This window comes from Oncorhynchus mykiss, chromosome 4, assembly GCF_013265735.2.
Source record: "Oncorhynchus mykiss isolate Arlee chromosome 4, USDA_OmykA_1.1, whole genome shotgun sequence".
Lineage (NCBI taxonomy): Eukaryota > Metazoa > Chordata > Actinopteri > Salmoniformes > Salmonidae > Oncorhynchus > Oncorhynchus mykiss.
This window is the reverse complement of record NC_048568.1, coordinates 17436941-17451903: the sequence shown is the minus strand read 5'-3', so window position 1 is coordinate 17451903 and position 14963 is coordinate 17436941. Positions and strand designations below refer to the sequence as shown.

At 41.2% G+C, this 14963-nt stretch overlaps 1 protein-coding gene across 2 annotated transcripts; it reads left to right on the top strand.

The window, feature by feature from the left end:
* Positions 1-866: 866 nt before the first annotated feature.
* Positions 867-13543, top strand: nus1 (NUS1 dehydrodolichyl diphosphate synthase subunit). 2 transcript variants are annotated; one of them, XM_036975782.1, is made up of 6 exons: positions 867-1438; positions 2150-2284; positions 8716-8868; positions 11249-11348; positions 12296-12405; positions 12457-13543. In XM_036975782.1, the coding sequence occupies exons 1-5, from the start codon at positions 1072-1074 to the stop codon at positions 12384-12386; spliced, it is 846 nt and encodes a 281-aa protein (XP_036831677.1). In that variant the 5' UTR covers positions 867-1071; the 3' UTR covers positions 12387-12405; positions 12457-13543. The 2 variants fall into 2 exon arrangements, with proteins under 2 accessions (XP_036831677.1, XP_021456096.1); XM_021600421.2 differs by having other exon boundaries at positions 868-1438; positions 12296-13543.
* The last annotated feature ends 1420 nt before the right edge of the window (positions 13544-14963 follow it).

Below are 14963 nucleotides of genomic sequence, written 5' to 3'. Positions count from 1 at the left end.
GAATGACTTGAATCTTTTGGATAAAAAATGCTACAATAAGTGGATACAATTGGAATTGAATGAAGTCATTTTTGGTGATTATAATTCAATATATTGCTATGGAAGTGACCAACCCATGCTATGGTCAAAAGTGACTACCTTTTACATTACTTGTCCAGTTATCCCAAAAGCTAAAGAAACTTATTTTAAAATATTTTCTTCCATCTACCATGTTAATGATTTATTGCACAAAAGATAACATTTTGACAAAATGCCTTGTGTTTTTTGTTCTTCTGATTCAGAATCTATACAGCATTTATTTTTTTCATGCCGCCATTCTAGTAAACTATGGATTGAAATTCATGAATGGTTTGTATAAAATCTCCAGAATTACCTATGTTTACTTTTGATGATGTTAAATGGCATTATAAGCTTATCCTTGTAATTCCAATCATAACTATTTTATTAAGATTATTATTCTCTTGGCCAAATGTTATATTCACAAATCTAAACGGGGTGGAAAAATTCCTTATTTTGTAGTTTTTGTCATTGAACTGTTACAATTTCATAAATCCCTCAAACTTGCGAAACACAAAAAGTTGTTAAATTATTAGAAGTCATGTCTTTGAATGTCTGTTAATGTCTCGTTGCCTTGTCACATATGAATTATGAAATCTTTTTTTTTGGGGGGGGGGGGGGGTCGTTTGGTGTTCTATTATTTCATTTTTTCCAATTATATTCACAGGAATGTCCCTGAATTGATGTGTGATATTGTTATTATTGTTCCAATAAACATTTAAAAAAATTATAATAATCTAGTTTGCTATAGAAAGTCCAACCCTAGATCTCGCGTGATTTCATGTTTGCTGAATCGTCCAATCACTGAGCTCGACTGAGTAACGTGTATCTCCGAGTTCAGAGGGTAATGGTTGGATGAAGATGGCTGTCGGCAAACGGAGGTGTTGGCAGTAAGCGAAATGGCTCACAGAACTAGACTCTTGTTTAGCCATCATTACTACACTTGAAATGCAGAGCTATATGCATTTCTGATAATTATTATATTTTGACATTTTTGTCGAGGAGGGCTGCATAATGGTGCACGTGTACGAGTTCATGTGGCGGGTTTTGCATGTCCTTCTCCACATTCATAGAACGTTTATCACTTTGTTCCGAATCCGTCTTCGCAATTGGAATGGGCAGCTATGGTCACGAGCCTTAGCGGCGCTTCTTGTGCCGATAGCTCTCTCGTTTCCCAAACAGAAAAAGCTCGTTCCTGCACCCGGTAAACGCGTTGGTCGTCGGTATCGCTGGGGGGCGGATGGGAAATCCCTGGAGAAGCTGCCTGACCATATCGGCTTGTTGATAGCGGAAGAAGAGCCGAGATACACAGACATTGCCAACCTTGTCGTGTGGTGCATGGCAGTCGGCATATCTTATATCAGTGTGTACGATAATCACGGTAAGATGTCATTTGATTATAAAATGTGTTCATTATTTTTATTCATGCCAGGAAGTGCTACATACAACACCAGCAGACAGTCATGTGCCAGCTACCTCTGTTTTTGTATTCAGATTCAGCAAGTCGTGAATTTTTCTATTTTGGTGCTTAGTTATCTTTGATAACTTATCTACATTATTTTCCTGATAGTAAATGGCTTTATACGGCCTAATTCCCTTTCAGAAGTCTACAACAACCCACTTCTGCCATATATGCTTAGTAATGTATCATTACAGATGATTTCAGACAGAGGAGCCTCAATAGGCTTTCAAGGTTTGCCCAATGGCTTTTTCACCTAATTCGTTATTTGACCCTACAGGGAATTGTCTTAACACACACACACACACTCACACACTGTATTGCTATTCCTGTTTCACCACAGCCACTCCTACTGGGTCATAGGCTAGTTGTTGTAAAATATTTTGAATCCTTCTTGATGGCCGTCTAAGTGTTTGGTGGTGTGGCACAGCCAAATCTGGTATATGACACATTATTTGCCCCTAATGACTAGCCTTACTTGCTATATCATGATGTTAATTTCAGATCTCAGCTCTAAAAGACAGCAAATTATTTCTCGCTCATTTTTCTTGTTTCAAAGTTGTTGAGATTGTGTGTAACCCCCCATATGATATAAGCTATTGGGTTGCTCACATATCCCTTTTTGGTTCCCAGGTGTGTTCAGGAGGAACAACTCCAGGCTGATGGAGGAGATCCTGAAGCAGCAGCAGGAGCTCCTGGGTCTGGAAGGCTCCAAGCAGCACTCTGTAGAGTTCCTCAGCAATGGCACTGACAAACAGGACCATCAAGGTGAGACACCAGGGGCCAGGGTATGTTTCAAGCTTCCCAGATTAGGAGTGCTGGTCTAAAGAGCTGTGCCCTATACTACATATTTTGTTTAAGGAGTTAGTGAGGTAACTTTGAACTCAGGACAACCGGTACCACGAAAGTAGCTCACATTTTAGCCAGGTACATTTTTAAGGCAACAAATCCTTAAAAACTAACCTGCTCCCAGGCAGGCTAAGGGGCTTTTCTCATTAATGAAAGTTGGAGAGGCAGTGTTACAGTACACTTTTCAATTCACATTCGCAACGGAACATCATGTGCCGCGAGATCGTTCGGCTCTTGGCAATGGGCATTTACTGCAAATATCCCAATGAAATATCCCAGTATAGCCACTAGCCAGCGTGCTTCGACTATGCAAGCGTCTTTTCATCTTTAACCATATTACACGTTTGAAAAATGGATACAAACCACATTACACTCTTGAATAACGCAACGATTCACAAACGTGCAGACCATAAAGGTTAAATTTCTTCGTCTGTAGGCTACACCTATTATATTTTAGTCTCAAGACAAAGCACAGAGTTGCTAACAGCATGTCTTCATCAAGCAACATTAGCCTATCAAAAATGAACAATTAAGCCTACTCTCATATCAGTTTAAAAGTACTGTAGGCCGACCATAGAACATAAATAAGTCAGGCATCATTTTTTTCATCAATATGGAAATCATTTAGCCTACATGTGGGTAAAGAAAAGTGTGACTGAAACGTGGGTATCATATACAGTACCTGTCAAAAGTTTGGACACCTACATATTACAGGATTTTTCTTTATTTTTACTATTTTCTATATTGTAGAATAATAGTGAATAGATCAAAAGTGTTAAACAAATTCTTCAAAGTAGCCACCCTTTGCCTTGATGACAGCTTTGCACACTCTTGGCATTCTCTCAACCAACTTCGAGATAGTCACCTGGAATGCATTTCAAGTAACAGGTGTGCCTTGTTAAAAGTTAATTTGTGGAATTTCTTTCCTTAATGTGTTTGAGCCAATCAGTTGTGCTGTGACAAGGTAGGGGTGGTATACAAAAAATAGCCCCATTTGGTAAAATACCAAATCCATATTATGGCAAGATCAGCTCAAATAAGCAAAGAGAAAAGGCAGTCCTTTAAGACATTGTCGTAACATTGTATTGATTAGCCAGCCGTGACTGGGAGACCCATGGGGCGGCGCACAGTTGGCCCGGCGTCGCCCGGGTTAGGGGAGGGTTTGGCCGGCAGGCATGTCCTTGTCCCATCGTGCGCTAGCGACTCCTTTGGCGGGCTGGGCACAGTGCACGCTGACACGGTTGCCAGATGCAGTGTTTCCTCCGACACATTGGTGCGGCTGGCTTCCGGGTTAAGTGGGCATTGTGTCAAGAAGCAGTGCGGTTGTGTTTCGGAGGACGCACGGCTCTCCACCTTTGCCTCTCCTGGGTCCGTACGGGAGTTACAGAGATGAGACAAGACTGTAACTACCAATTGTATACCATGAAATTGGGGAGAAAACGGGGTAAAATAAATCTAATTTAAAAGTCAAAATTCAACCAGAGAGTTCCCTTAGATCATGAGAAAAGGCTGCACTTGACCGTTGCACTTGAATCATTCCCATGGTGAATGGCTAAGCCACGCTATGAAACCACACACTATTGCAGAAACTTTGATATTACCGGCCGCAATTGATATGGTGAAAACAATGTGTTGGGAGGCACAGAAACTTGATTCAATACCTTTGTCAGATAGCACTGTGAAACTTAAGAATTGATGCTATAGCTAGCAATATCCAGAGGAAACTGACTGAACGACTCAAACTCCCCATCTTATGTTCTCCAAATGGACACTAGCTGTGAGGGCCGTGCATTGACTTTTGTTTGCTGCTTCGTCGAATGGTGGGCTTTTGCACAGATGAGGCGACATCTGTCACGGGACGCCAGGCAGGCCTCTGCAATGTAGTTATGAATGTGTCTCCCTCTGCCATATGAACGCATAGTATGATACACCCACTGAAATATAATGGATACACAGAGAGCAATTGGCGGCAAAAGAGCTGAGCGCAGAACTCTGAGATATGTAGCAGGTAACTTCGATTGTAAAGTACATCACGCACGCCTGTTTGCAAAACTGGAGATAAGGGCTGACCCCATTTAGTCAATTGTTTTGTTAATAGGCTGTTGGTCGACTGAGATTTCTTTAGTCGAGCAGCAGCAAAAAAATATTGAATAATCATGGTGTACAAGACAACTGTCTTATTTACACCTGTTTGAGTGGACTGATCCATTATGGAGGCAAGTTCCTTGCAGACAGGCCATGCGTAACCAACAGGATTTATAGGATATACATTTCTATCAGGATATTTTCTATCTGCGATGCTGCAATGTTTTTATTTGTTGCCTTTATGTAGGCTATTTTTACTTATATGCAATGGCAATAGAAGTTACTTTCAGATTTGTCATTTTCATTTAGATAGTGTTGATTAACCACATGACATAGATTTTTAGATAAGAATACTTTATTATATATGAAATTAAACTGTTCCACAAATGTGCATATGAAAATCATAACTGGCACGCAGATAAGTAGAAATGGTACAGTAATTTGGCACTCCAAATGCAAAAGGATACCGACCGCTGGTGTAGCCTTTTACCGGCAACATCAGGAGCATATTGGCAGAATATGTGAAGGCCAGCAGCAGAGGGAGGAGGGGGGGGGGTTGGGAACAGGTTTTTGTTCTTCTGGTTAGGCTATATTGATCTCTGGCTCCCTCTTTAGTAATTTGTGTCTTGATGTTTTTATCGGGGTGATTAAAACCTCTTAAGGTCTTACATTTTTTAAATTTTCGCCAAAAATTACACCCAAATGTGCCTGTTGCTCAGAACCTAAAGCAAGGAGATATGCAGATTCTTGATACCATTTGAAAGGAAACACTTTGAAGTTTGTGGAAATGTGAAATTAATGTAGGATAATATAACACATTAGATCTGGTAAAAGATAATACAAACCAAAAAATGTTTTATTTTTTCATCTTTGAAATGCATGAAAAAGGCCATACATTGCGTTAGGATCCTAGGTGTAATTTCATTTTTTTCCCCCCACAAGATGGCAGCAGTGTGTGTGTGCAAAGTTTCAGACTGATCCAGTGAAGAATTACGTCACGACACAATATTTTGTATGAAGTCTGCCAGGAGCTTGCCCAACTGTGCTGAATTGGTCAATTTATACATTTAAGTTCATACAGTTAGTCGGAAGCTTACATACACCTTAGCCAAATCCATATTAAACTCAGTTTTTCACAGTTCTTGACATTTAATCCTAGTAAAAATTCAATTTTATGTAATTTAGGGTCACCACTTTTATTTTAAGAATGTGAATTGTCAATAATAGTAGAGAATGATTTATTTCAGCTTTTATTTCTTTCACATTCCCAGTGGATCAGAAGTTTACATGCTACCAAATACTAATCGAGTGTATTGCCTTTAAATTGTTCAACTTGGGTCAAATGTTTCAAGTAGCTTTCCACAAGCTTCCCACAATAAGTTGGGTGAATTTTGTTCCATTCCTCCTGACAGAGCTGGTGTAACTGAGTCGGGTTTGTAGGCCTCCTTTGATCGCACACACTTTTCCAGTTCTGCCCACAAATCTTCAATAGGATTGAGGTCAGGGCTTTGTGATGGCCACTCCAATACCTTGACTTTGTTGTCCTTAAGCCATTTTTCCACAACTTTGGAAGTATGCTTGGGGTCATTGTCCACTTAGAAGACCCATTTGCAACCAAGCTTTAACTTCCTGACTGATGTCTTGAGATGTTGCTTCAATATATCCACATAATGTTCCTTCCTCATGATGTCGTCTATTTTGTGAAGTGCACCAGTCCCTCCTGCAGCAAAGCACCCCAACAACATGATGCTGCCACCCCCGTGCTTCACGGTTGGGATGGTGGTGTTCGGCCTGCAAGCCTCCCCCTTTTTCCTCCAAACATAGTGATGGTCATTATGGCCAAACAAATCTATTTTTGTTTCATCAGACCAGAGGATATTTCTCCAAAAAGTCTGAACTTTGTACCCATGTGCAGTTGCAAATAGTAGTCTGTTTTTTATGGTGGTTTTGGAGCAGTGGCTTCTTCCTTGCTGAGCGGCCTTTCAGGTTATGTTGATATAGGACTCGTTTTACTATGGATATAGATACTTTTGTGAAGATGCTGGAGGAAACAGGTACAGGGTCCTTTGCTGCTTCAGACGGGCCTGGACAAATAAATTCATTAAAAATCCTACAATGTGATTTTCTGTCATAGTTGAAGTGTACCTATGATGAAAATTACAGGCCTCTCTCATCTTTTTAAGTGGGAGAACTTGCACAATTGGTGGCTGACTAAATACTTTTTTGCCCCACTGTACTTTTATTTTGAAGGCAATCCGCAAATTCCAAGAATAGTGTAAATGACTGCAGTTTCTTCTGATCATTGTTTTCAGGCTGGTTGTATTGGTGCTACCAATATAAAGCTAAAATAATGCTTTATTATTGTAAGCACATCGTTCGTGGCCGGTGTTTGCTTGTTTGCATTCTTTTTTGTACAGCTTTGACAGTGCTGATAGTAGTGGTGGCGCTTGGTTTGCACGTGCAAATTCAGAACCCACAACATTCTATAATTAAAACTGTGTTATATGACATGTCAAATTAAAAGCTTATTTAACGTGTCCAATAGTATTATTGTCAAATAGTGCTATTTGACGTATCTTTTTTGACACGCAAAAACCCAAACAGCGTTCCATAGTATATATGTCGTGACGCTAATACTGTGTAACTCCGGTAGGGCAACATCTGAACAATAGCACACTTCGTAACGTTAGTGTGTACCGGTGCTCGACCAGTCACGAAAGCCAACATCACTCACGACAGAGAACGGTTGATTGTCAAGGGAAATTAATTCCATTATCTTGGCTTTAATGGATTTCTCCTTTGAGTTGCCTTGCTGAAATGTTCTTACTCTTTCAAATGACTGCTCGACTTGTTGACTGTTTGATCCACACAGTAGACGTTGTGGGCTAGGTTAGGAATGCTGAGTTGCAGGTGTAGCGCAATGTTTTACGTGGTGTCATTATGTCATCTACCTATGTTATATAGGTGTGCACGTCAACTTTCAGTTTTTCACATCGCCGTTAAACTAGACATCGGGTCGATACCGATGTTGGTATTTTTTAGCCAATATCGTCCGATTCCGATATGTTCACCGATTTTTATATTGTGCATCCCCAGTTTAAATAGTCATTTTAAAATGCCTATCACATTACACATTTAGTAATGACAAAATGCATTTGAAACATCACACACACCAAAACTTGTGTATGACTATTTTGGATGACATTATTTTATTGACAGGAGTGGCGGGAGTAAAGGCGTTTGTGCATTGATAAGCACATAGACTGCATTAATGATATGTAGTAAATGAAGGACATCACTTCATCAAGCCTATTTAACACCATAGCCTGAAAAACGGGAAGGGCTACAACAGAGAAGCATTCAGAACTCTGCCATGTGTAGGCTATTTGGTTGTGAATAACCATTATGAATAAATAATCAATTCAATTCTATTCTAGTGGATACAAATACACAAACACTTTGAGTTGATTTTAGATAGCAAGGCATCATTGGGAGTGCAATTTTCACAATTCCTCATTTATTGAATGAAGTTTGAAACCGATTATAAATATTATAATTTTTTTTAGATGGATTCCAGTTCCACCAGGCTTTTGTTTATATTTTCTGTGGCATGTGGACTGCAGCCAGCCTGTATGGGCTAATTTAAGATGCATTGTGTGGTTTTACTCTCCATATGCTTTTGGCACCACACCTTTATCCCCTGAGCAAGTCAATCTGTTATGACATACAGTCAGAATTAGACCATATGGAGTTGTGCAGGAACACAACACAGAAGAATTCTCTTCACCAAAGGAAGTTGGGTGGCAGGTAGTCTAGCAAACGGAAAAGTTCTCAGCCAACTAGCTGAGAAATCTGTCAATGTGCCCTTGAGCAAGACACTTAACCCGTGGATAAGAGTGTATGCTAAAATGTAAAAAAAAAAAAAATAATAATAATGAATTCCTGCTTAAATACCCTATAATTCACGTAAATAACTTATGAATTCTATGATACTGTTCTTCATTGTGATTCCTGTTATTGATTGTTTTGTAATCCAACAAATCACTTGTTTATGAATGCAATATTCAAGCGCAACAGCAGGATTGTGAAGCAGGATTTCCGAGTTACCACCCACTGACCTTTAGTCAGACACCTGACATGTTTACATTGACACATTGATTGGTATTATTACTGTGAATGGGTGTGTGTTTGTGCCTGAGTACCGGTATTTGTGTTTTGTGGGGCTGATTATGACTGTGTTCCTGTGTGTGTGTGTGTGTTCACAGTGCTGTCGTGTCAGTCAGTGGTGAAGGTGCTGTCTCCAGATGATGGGAAGCTGAGGATCGTCCAGGCAGCACAGGAGCTGTGTAGAGCTGTGGAACAGATGGAGAAGACAGCCAAAGACATCAACGTCACTGTGCTTGACTCTCTACTCAGAGGTGAGGAGGAGGTCCCTCCCCCATGACCAGCAGGAGGACAGGACATGGTTCTCACTGTGGACAATACCTTTTATTTCATTGTTTTATCAGGTTAAACCCCACAGACATTCTATTGATCATAGACTGTAAATCTGTGCCATACTATTACAAGCTGTAGTGAAGCTTAGCTCACCAGCTCTCCTTTGGCATGATGTTCTGAATAGCAATTTCACTATTTGAAGCTCAACAAGGATGTAGGAAAGGGTTTGAGTAAAGGTCAAGGAGCCCCCTGTTAGACTAGCCTTCCACAGTGTTTGATCAAAAGATGAAGGAAACATGAAGCACTGAGAGTCTGTGCCAGAGTGACCTCTTCTCTCAGTGGGTTATTTTCCCTGAGCCCTCTGCCCACCCCAGCTCTGCCCGTCATTAGTCCCTGGCTAAGACTGATCACCCTCGCCCGCTGTAAATCACGTCACGAGTACTTCAGTGGAACACATCCGTGTGTACTCATTCAGTAGAAGGTGCTGGATGAGACCCAAGGCAGGGATATGAACAAACTCATGAGAAAGATGGTCTCCAGACAGAATATAAACTACAGAGGATAGCAGAGTTCACTTCAGTGCAGTTAAGTCCAGCGTAGTGTACCGTGAAGTTATGGTGTGTTTACCTCAGGCCCAGTCAGTGCAGCTGCTCGTCAGTACAATCAGATGTCGGAGACCCGCTCGCTGTCAGGATCCAGGGGCGCACAGCGAAAGGGAGTCTCTAATCATCTCACTATCTAAGGGGCTTGGCAAGCTGCTGCTGCTGTTCTCTAAGCTGTGTTTACACAGGCAGCCCAGTTCTAATTATTTTGCCAAACTATTGGCAGAAGATCTGATTGATCAAAAGACCAATTAGTAGCAAAAATATCAGAATTGTGATGCCTGTGTAGATGCAGCCTAACATTCAAGAAGGAATTGAACTGTCATTTCAGATATCTAGGTTCTCTCAATCTTTTCAACAGTCCTTATGCTTTAGCAACCTCCTAAATATGTCAAAAAAATAATAATTTCCTGATATTTTTCTTATATCTCTCAGATAAAGGACAAACACTTCAAAACAAAATATCTGTTTTTCCATGTATGAATCTGTTATTCAATGCATTACTATGGACTAATATCAGTAAGGCCCAATTCATGGTTTGATCTAATGTTTTCTATATTTTTAAAGGTGTCCATTATACTTTTTTTTTATTTTTTACCCAACTACACACAATACCCCATAATGACAAAGTGAAAACGTGTTTGCAAATGTGTTTTTTAGTTGTTGTTTTTTAATACAGAAATATGGTCTCATTTACATAAGTATTCACACCCCTGAGTCAATACTTTGTAGAAGTACCTTTGGCAGCGATTACAGATGAGTGTCTTTCTGGGTATGTGCGCAAGAGCTTTCCACACCTGGATTGTATAATATTTGCCCATTTTATTGTTTTCTAAATTCTTCAAGCTCTGTCAAATTGGTCATTGATCGTTGCTAGACAACCATTTTCAAGTCAAAACTGTAAGTCAGCCACTCAGGAACATTCACTGTCTTCTTGGTAAGCAACTCCAGTGTAGATTTGGACTTGTTTTTGTAATGCTGAATGGTGAATTCATCTACAAGTGTCTGGTGGAAATAGTTTTACTCCTGAACTTTGTTTGGCTTGATATAAAGGGGTTGAATACTTATTGACGACTCAAGACATTTCAGCTTTTAATTTTTTTATTAGTTTGTACAAATTTTGAAAAACAGAATTCCACTATGATATTATGTGTTATTGTGTTTAGGCCAGTTCCCAAGAAATCTCTCTTCTTTTTTTTATTCAGGCTGTAATACAACAAAATGTGAAATAAGTCAAGTGGTGTGAATACTTTCTGAAGGCACTGTACACTTCCATTCATCAAGTCTTGTGAGGCTTGGGGGTGTCCTAGAGCAAAACAATCGACATGCTCTTGAGAGGCCAAACCGTTAGGACTCTTCAGACAGAAGTTGGCAGATCGGTGCTACCGACTTCAGATGAGTCTTGTGCGGCTTGTGTGTGTGGGGGGGTCTTAGAGCAAAACAACTGACATGTTCGTGAGTCATCTTTCCATAGACTGGTCATATTAGCTTGTCGGCCAAACCGTTCGGACGGTACAGCCGTTTTCGGGAGAAGACAAACACCGCTGTAGCTCGGCCACCTTCCACCGCAGATGCAGAAGTCCGCCATGTAGAGAACTCGTTTGTCTAGCTTCAACAGGCAGATTTTGATGGGGATTTTGTTTATTATACTCGTTTGATTTCTTCGGGTCCACAAAAAATGTCTCGAGAGGGCACTTTTGAGATTTCCATTGATTGTGTTTATCATTGACCTCTGTCCATGCTATCTCGGTTTGTGCAGAGTCGAAGACTACACCAGATCCTGACCTGGTTCTGAAGTTCGGCCCAGTAGAAAGCACCCTGGGGTTCCTGCCCTGGCACATCAGACTGACAGAGTTCATGTGAGTATTGCAGAAGACATTCTGGGATAGTCGCTGCTCTGTAGAGCTGGACAGGAATGTCCCATTATAACCACTCGCTGTGTGTGTGGGAGACTGAGGAAGTGTGTGTGTGTGCTTATGCTTTACATCTGGAGTAGAATGGATATGGGCCTGTTGTGTTCATCTGTGCAGAATAACTGGTAATCCGGTCTCTGCTGCCTCACTTACCTCCCGGCTTGAACGATTGGCAAGACTTTTAAAAATGCCTCTGTGCAACCCTGTATAAGTAATAGGGCTATTTTAAGGATCATGGAAATACTGAGAGTTAATGTTGCAGTTCAGCCTACATAAAATGTGTAATTAGACTTTACCAGATGATGATGCATCACTAACAATGCTATTTTTAGACGTCATTGTTTGGGAGTCATGAAGTTCAGTCCGAATGGCCCACATTATTGAACGTTATCAGTTTTTACAAAGCAACATTTTATTTGACCGACTGTATTTGTAAGGACCTTTTTGGACTTTTTACCTTCACCAAACACTAGATGGCGGTATAGTACTGTAACTGCTTTGACGGTAGCTCAAGCAGCAGCTTTTGGTAATCACAGGAGATTTGTTTATGACAGCCGTCGTAAAGTACATAATTGTATTTACTGTGAGTCTTTACTAATGTAACATGACATTTCTGTTGATCCCTTATTGCTTGGTATCTATTTTAACAACATTATTTAGCATTATTATTTGTTAAAATGGCGCCCGGAAGAAATGGCAGCAGTTTTACGGGTGCTTCACCTAATACCTTTTTTGCACTATTGGTTAGTGAGCATTTTACTGTAAGTTCTACACCTGTTGTATTCGGCACACGTGACAAATACATTTTGATTTGAGATAAACTGCTGCCATCTGAAGTAGGCTAGAGGTGTCTCACTAGTATATATCTCTGACATCCTCCCTCTCTCCTGCAGCTCCTTACCCTCCCATGTGGATGTCTCCTATGAGGACTTATTCAGCGCCCTTCAGCACTACTCCTCCTGTGAGCAGCGGCTGGGGAAGTGAGTGATTGGCCAGGCCCCCTTCAGAGGATTGGGAACGACAGGGGTGGGGTAGGAGCTGCCCTTGCCCCTCCTCCTCCCGGGTCTCTGTTTACAGTGCAGGCGCTAGAGAACAAGCAGACAGCGTACCGCCACATTGAATCGCATCTCCACCACCACTCACTCACTGTTTCTCTGCTCATCTGGAACGCGCAAGGCTTGCCAGGCCACCTCTGTGAGGCATGCTGGGTAGTACGGGCCCTGCCAAGGTAGCGTCACGCACTGAACATCTACCCCCACGTCAGTCAGATTAACGAGGAACCAACATCACCTGAAGGACATGGTTAGCAGTATGGTATAAATCTAGTTTAGCTTCGCTTCTCTCTCTGTTTGCTCTAGATCCTGCTGTGCCCCTGAGGTATGGCTGAGGATGACGTTCTGCTGCTCTGAAGGGTGCGATGTGTTGAGAGGGGTGTGTGAGGCAAAATGTTTAGTGCTGAACAACATTTCTCCACATCGCTCATCAGGAGGTCTCTCTATCTCTGACTACGTGGGGGACCTCCTTGGGGGTTTGAATGGAAATGTGCTTCAAATATAGCGCTTGATCAATGTGGAACGAGAGCTCTGTAATCCATGACTATACTCTGCTCATGATGTGAAGGATGCCCGACTACATGGTTGTACTTTTAAGTCTTTATTCCAAGTTACTATTGGTGGACTGTGTCTGCTTGTGTACGTGTGTGAAGCTCAGCCAGCATGTCACACTTAACCTACACTAAATCCAATCTTTGAAGAAAGAGAAAGCAGTTGTCTGTATACAATGTGACCATCACTACTCTTTCTATTGCTCCGTCCATAACGTGAAGATGATTGCATATTGAACTGCCCCGTAAGAATCCACAGTGCTGCCTCCGGTTGTTCATCCATGTTGTTGGTCTGCTATTTCCTTATCTCATGAACTCTTTTTAAAACCCAGATTCAGTGTTTTCTTTCTCTCTGGTTAGATGGCATACAGTAGTATTTTCACCATCATGCTAACTTTTCATACCAATGGGACTAAAACTCCCAATCCTTCACTAGCTAAGGTGCCAGCGGTTGAGTTGTCATTGGAAGGTTTGGTGGGTTGTTCCACATGGAGCCTGTCGGTTTAAATGATCAATAAATGTTACTGAAAACCCAATATATACAGTACCTGCTTTGATTGGATGTTTTTTTTTAAGACAGGCTGACAATGTCTTGTGAATAATCTTCCTTTGAGATAAATGGAACGGATGTAAATGGTTGATTTTTATAGTTGTGTTGTATGACCTCATTTTCTGCATGTAATGTGTTTGGTGAACAAGTGTTGTATCCCTAGTACTGTATGTACCAAGAGGTGTCAAGGGCCTGGTGGCTTTTAAACCTCAAATGATCAACCTTTGAACAATTGAAAGAGTCAAGCCATAGTCCCCTTGGATTTGTTAGCTGAAAGCCGTGTGACTCGGGAGAGGGACTCCGATGCAGGTTTCTAGTCCTTCTCAATTGATATGCAGCAATCATCCAAATGCATGAAAGACGACACCATCATTCAAAGGGAAAGCAACTTGAAACGCTTCATAACTGTCTGAGGTGTGCAGGAGAGCTGCGTCTCCCTGGATGCTGTGTTTTTAGATCAAACACACTGGCCCACGCAGCTGAGAGTAGCCCCAACCACTACTGCTACTCCACTTCCTTTCAGATGCAGCACTTTACACCCCTAAACATCCCCTTCCAATTGAAGATGGTTGTGTTTTAGAGGGTTTGCGATGTCGGCTGTTTCTACATTATGTTTTCTATGCATTGCAAAACGTATTCAACCGTACTGCAAAAGGACTAGGGAAGGTCCCTGTTACCTACTGTCATCTGCATAGCTGAACTCTGTCACATACTTGCAGGTGCAGCAAAATTATTGTATTTTTTGCTACAGAAGTGCATTAATAATACCTAGTAATACACACAATTCAAAAATGTCATTAAATATCAGAACGGGCAATGTCAGAGTCCAGAATACATATATACTTAGTGTACAAGACATTATGAATACCTTCCTAATATTGAGTTGCACCCACTTTTTCCCCTCAGAACAGCCTCAAGTTGTTGGGGCAAGGAGTGTTCCACAGGGATGCTGGCCCATGTTGACTCCAATGTTTTCCACAGTGTCAAGTTGGTTGGATGTCCTTTGGATGGTGGACCATTCTTGATAGACACAGGGAAATGTTGTGACAAACCCAGCAGCGTTGCAGTTCTTGACACACTCAAACCAGTTGGCCTGGCATACCTCATTCAAAGGCACTAAAATATTTAGTCTTGTCCATTCACCCTCTGAATGGCACACATACACAATCCGTGTCTCTATTGTCTCGAGGCTTAAAATCCTTATTTAGCCTGCCTCCTCCCCTTCATCTACACTGATTGAAGTGGATTTAACTGGTGACATCAGTAAGGGATCACTGCTTTCACCTGGTCAGTCTGTCATGGAAAGAGCAGGTGTTCCTAATGTTTTGTACAGCTTCTGAGACTTGCTTTCAATGAGTGACAGATCTATAACTCTCATTTCTATGTACATTTTGTTGGTCGCCCCAAA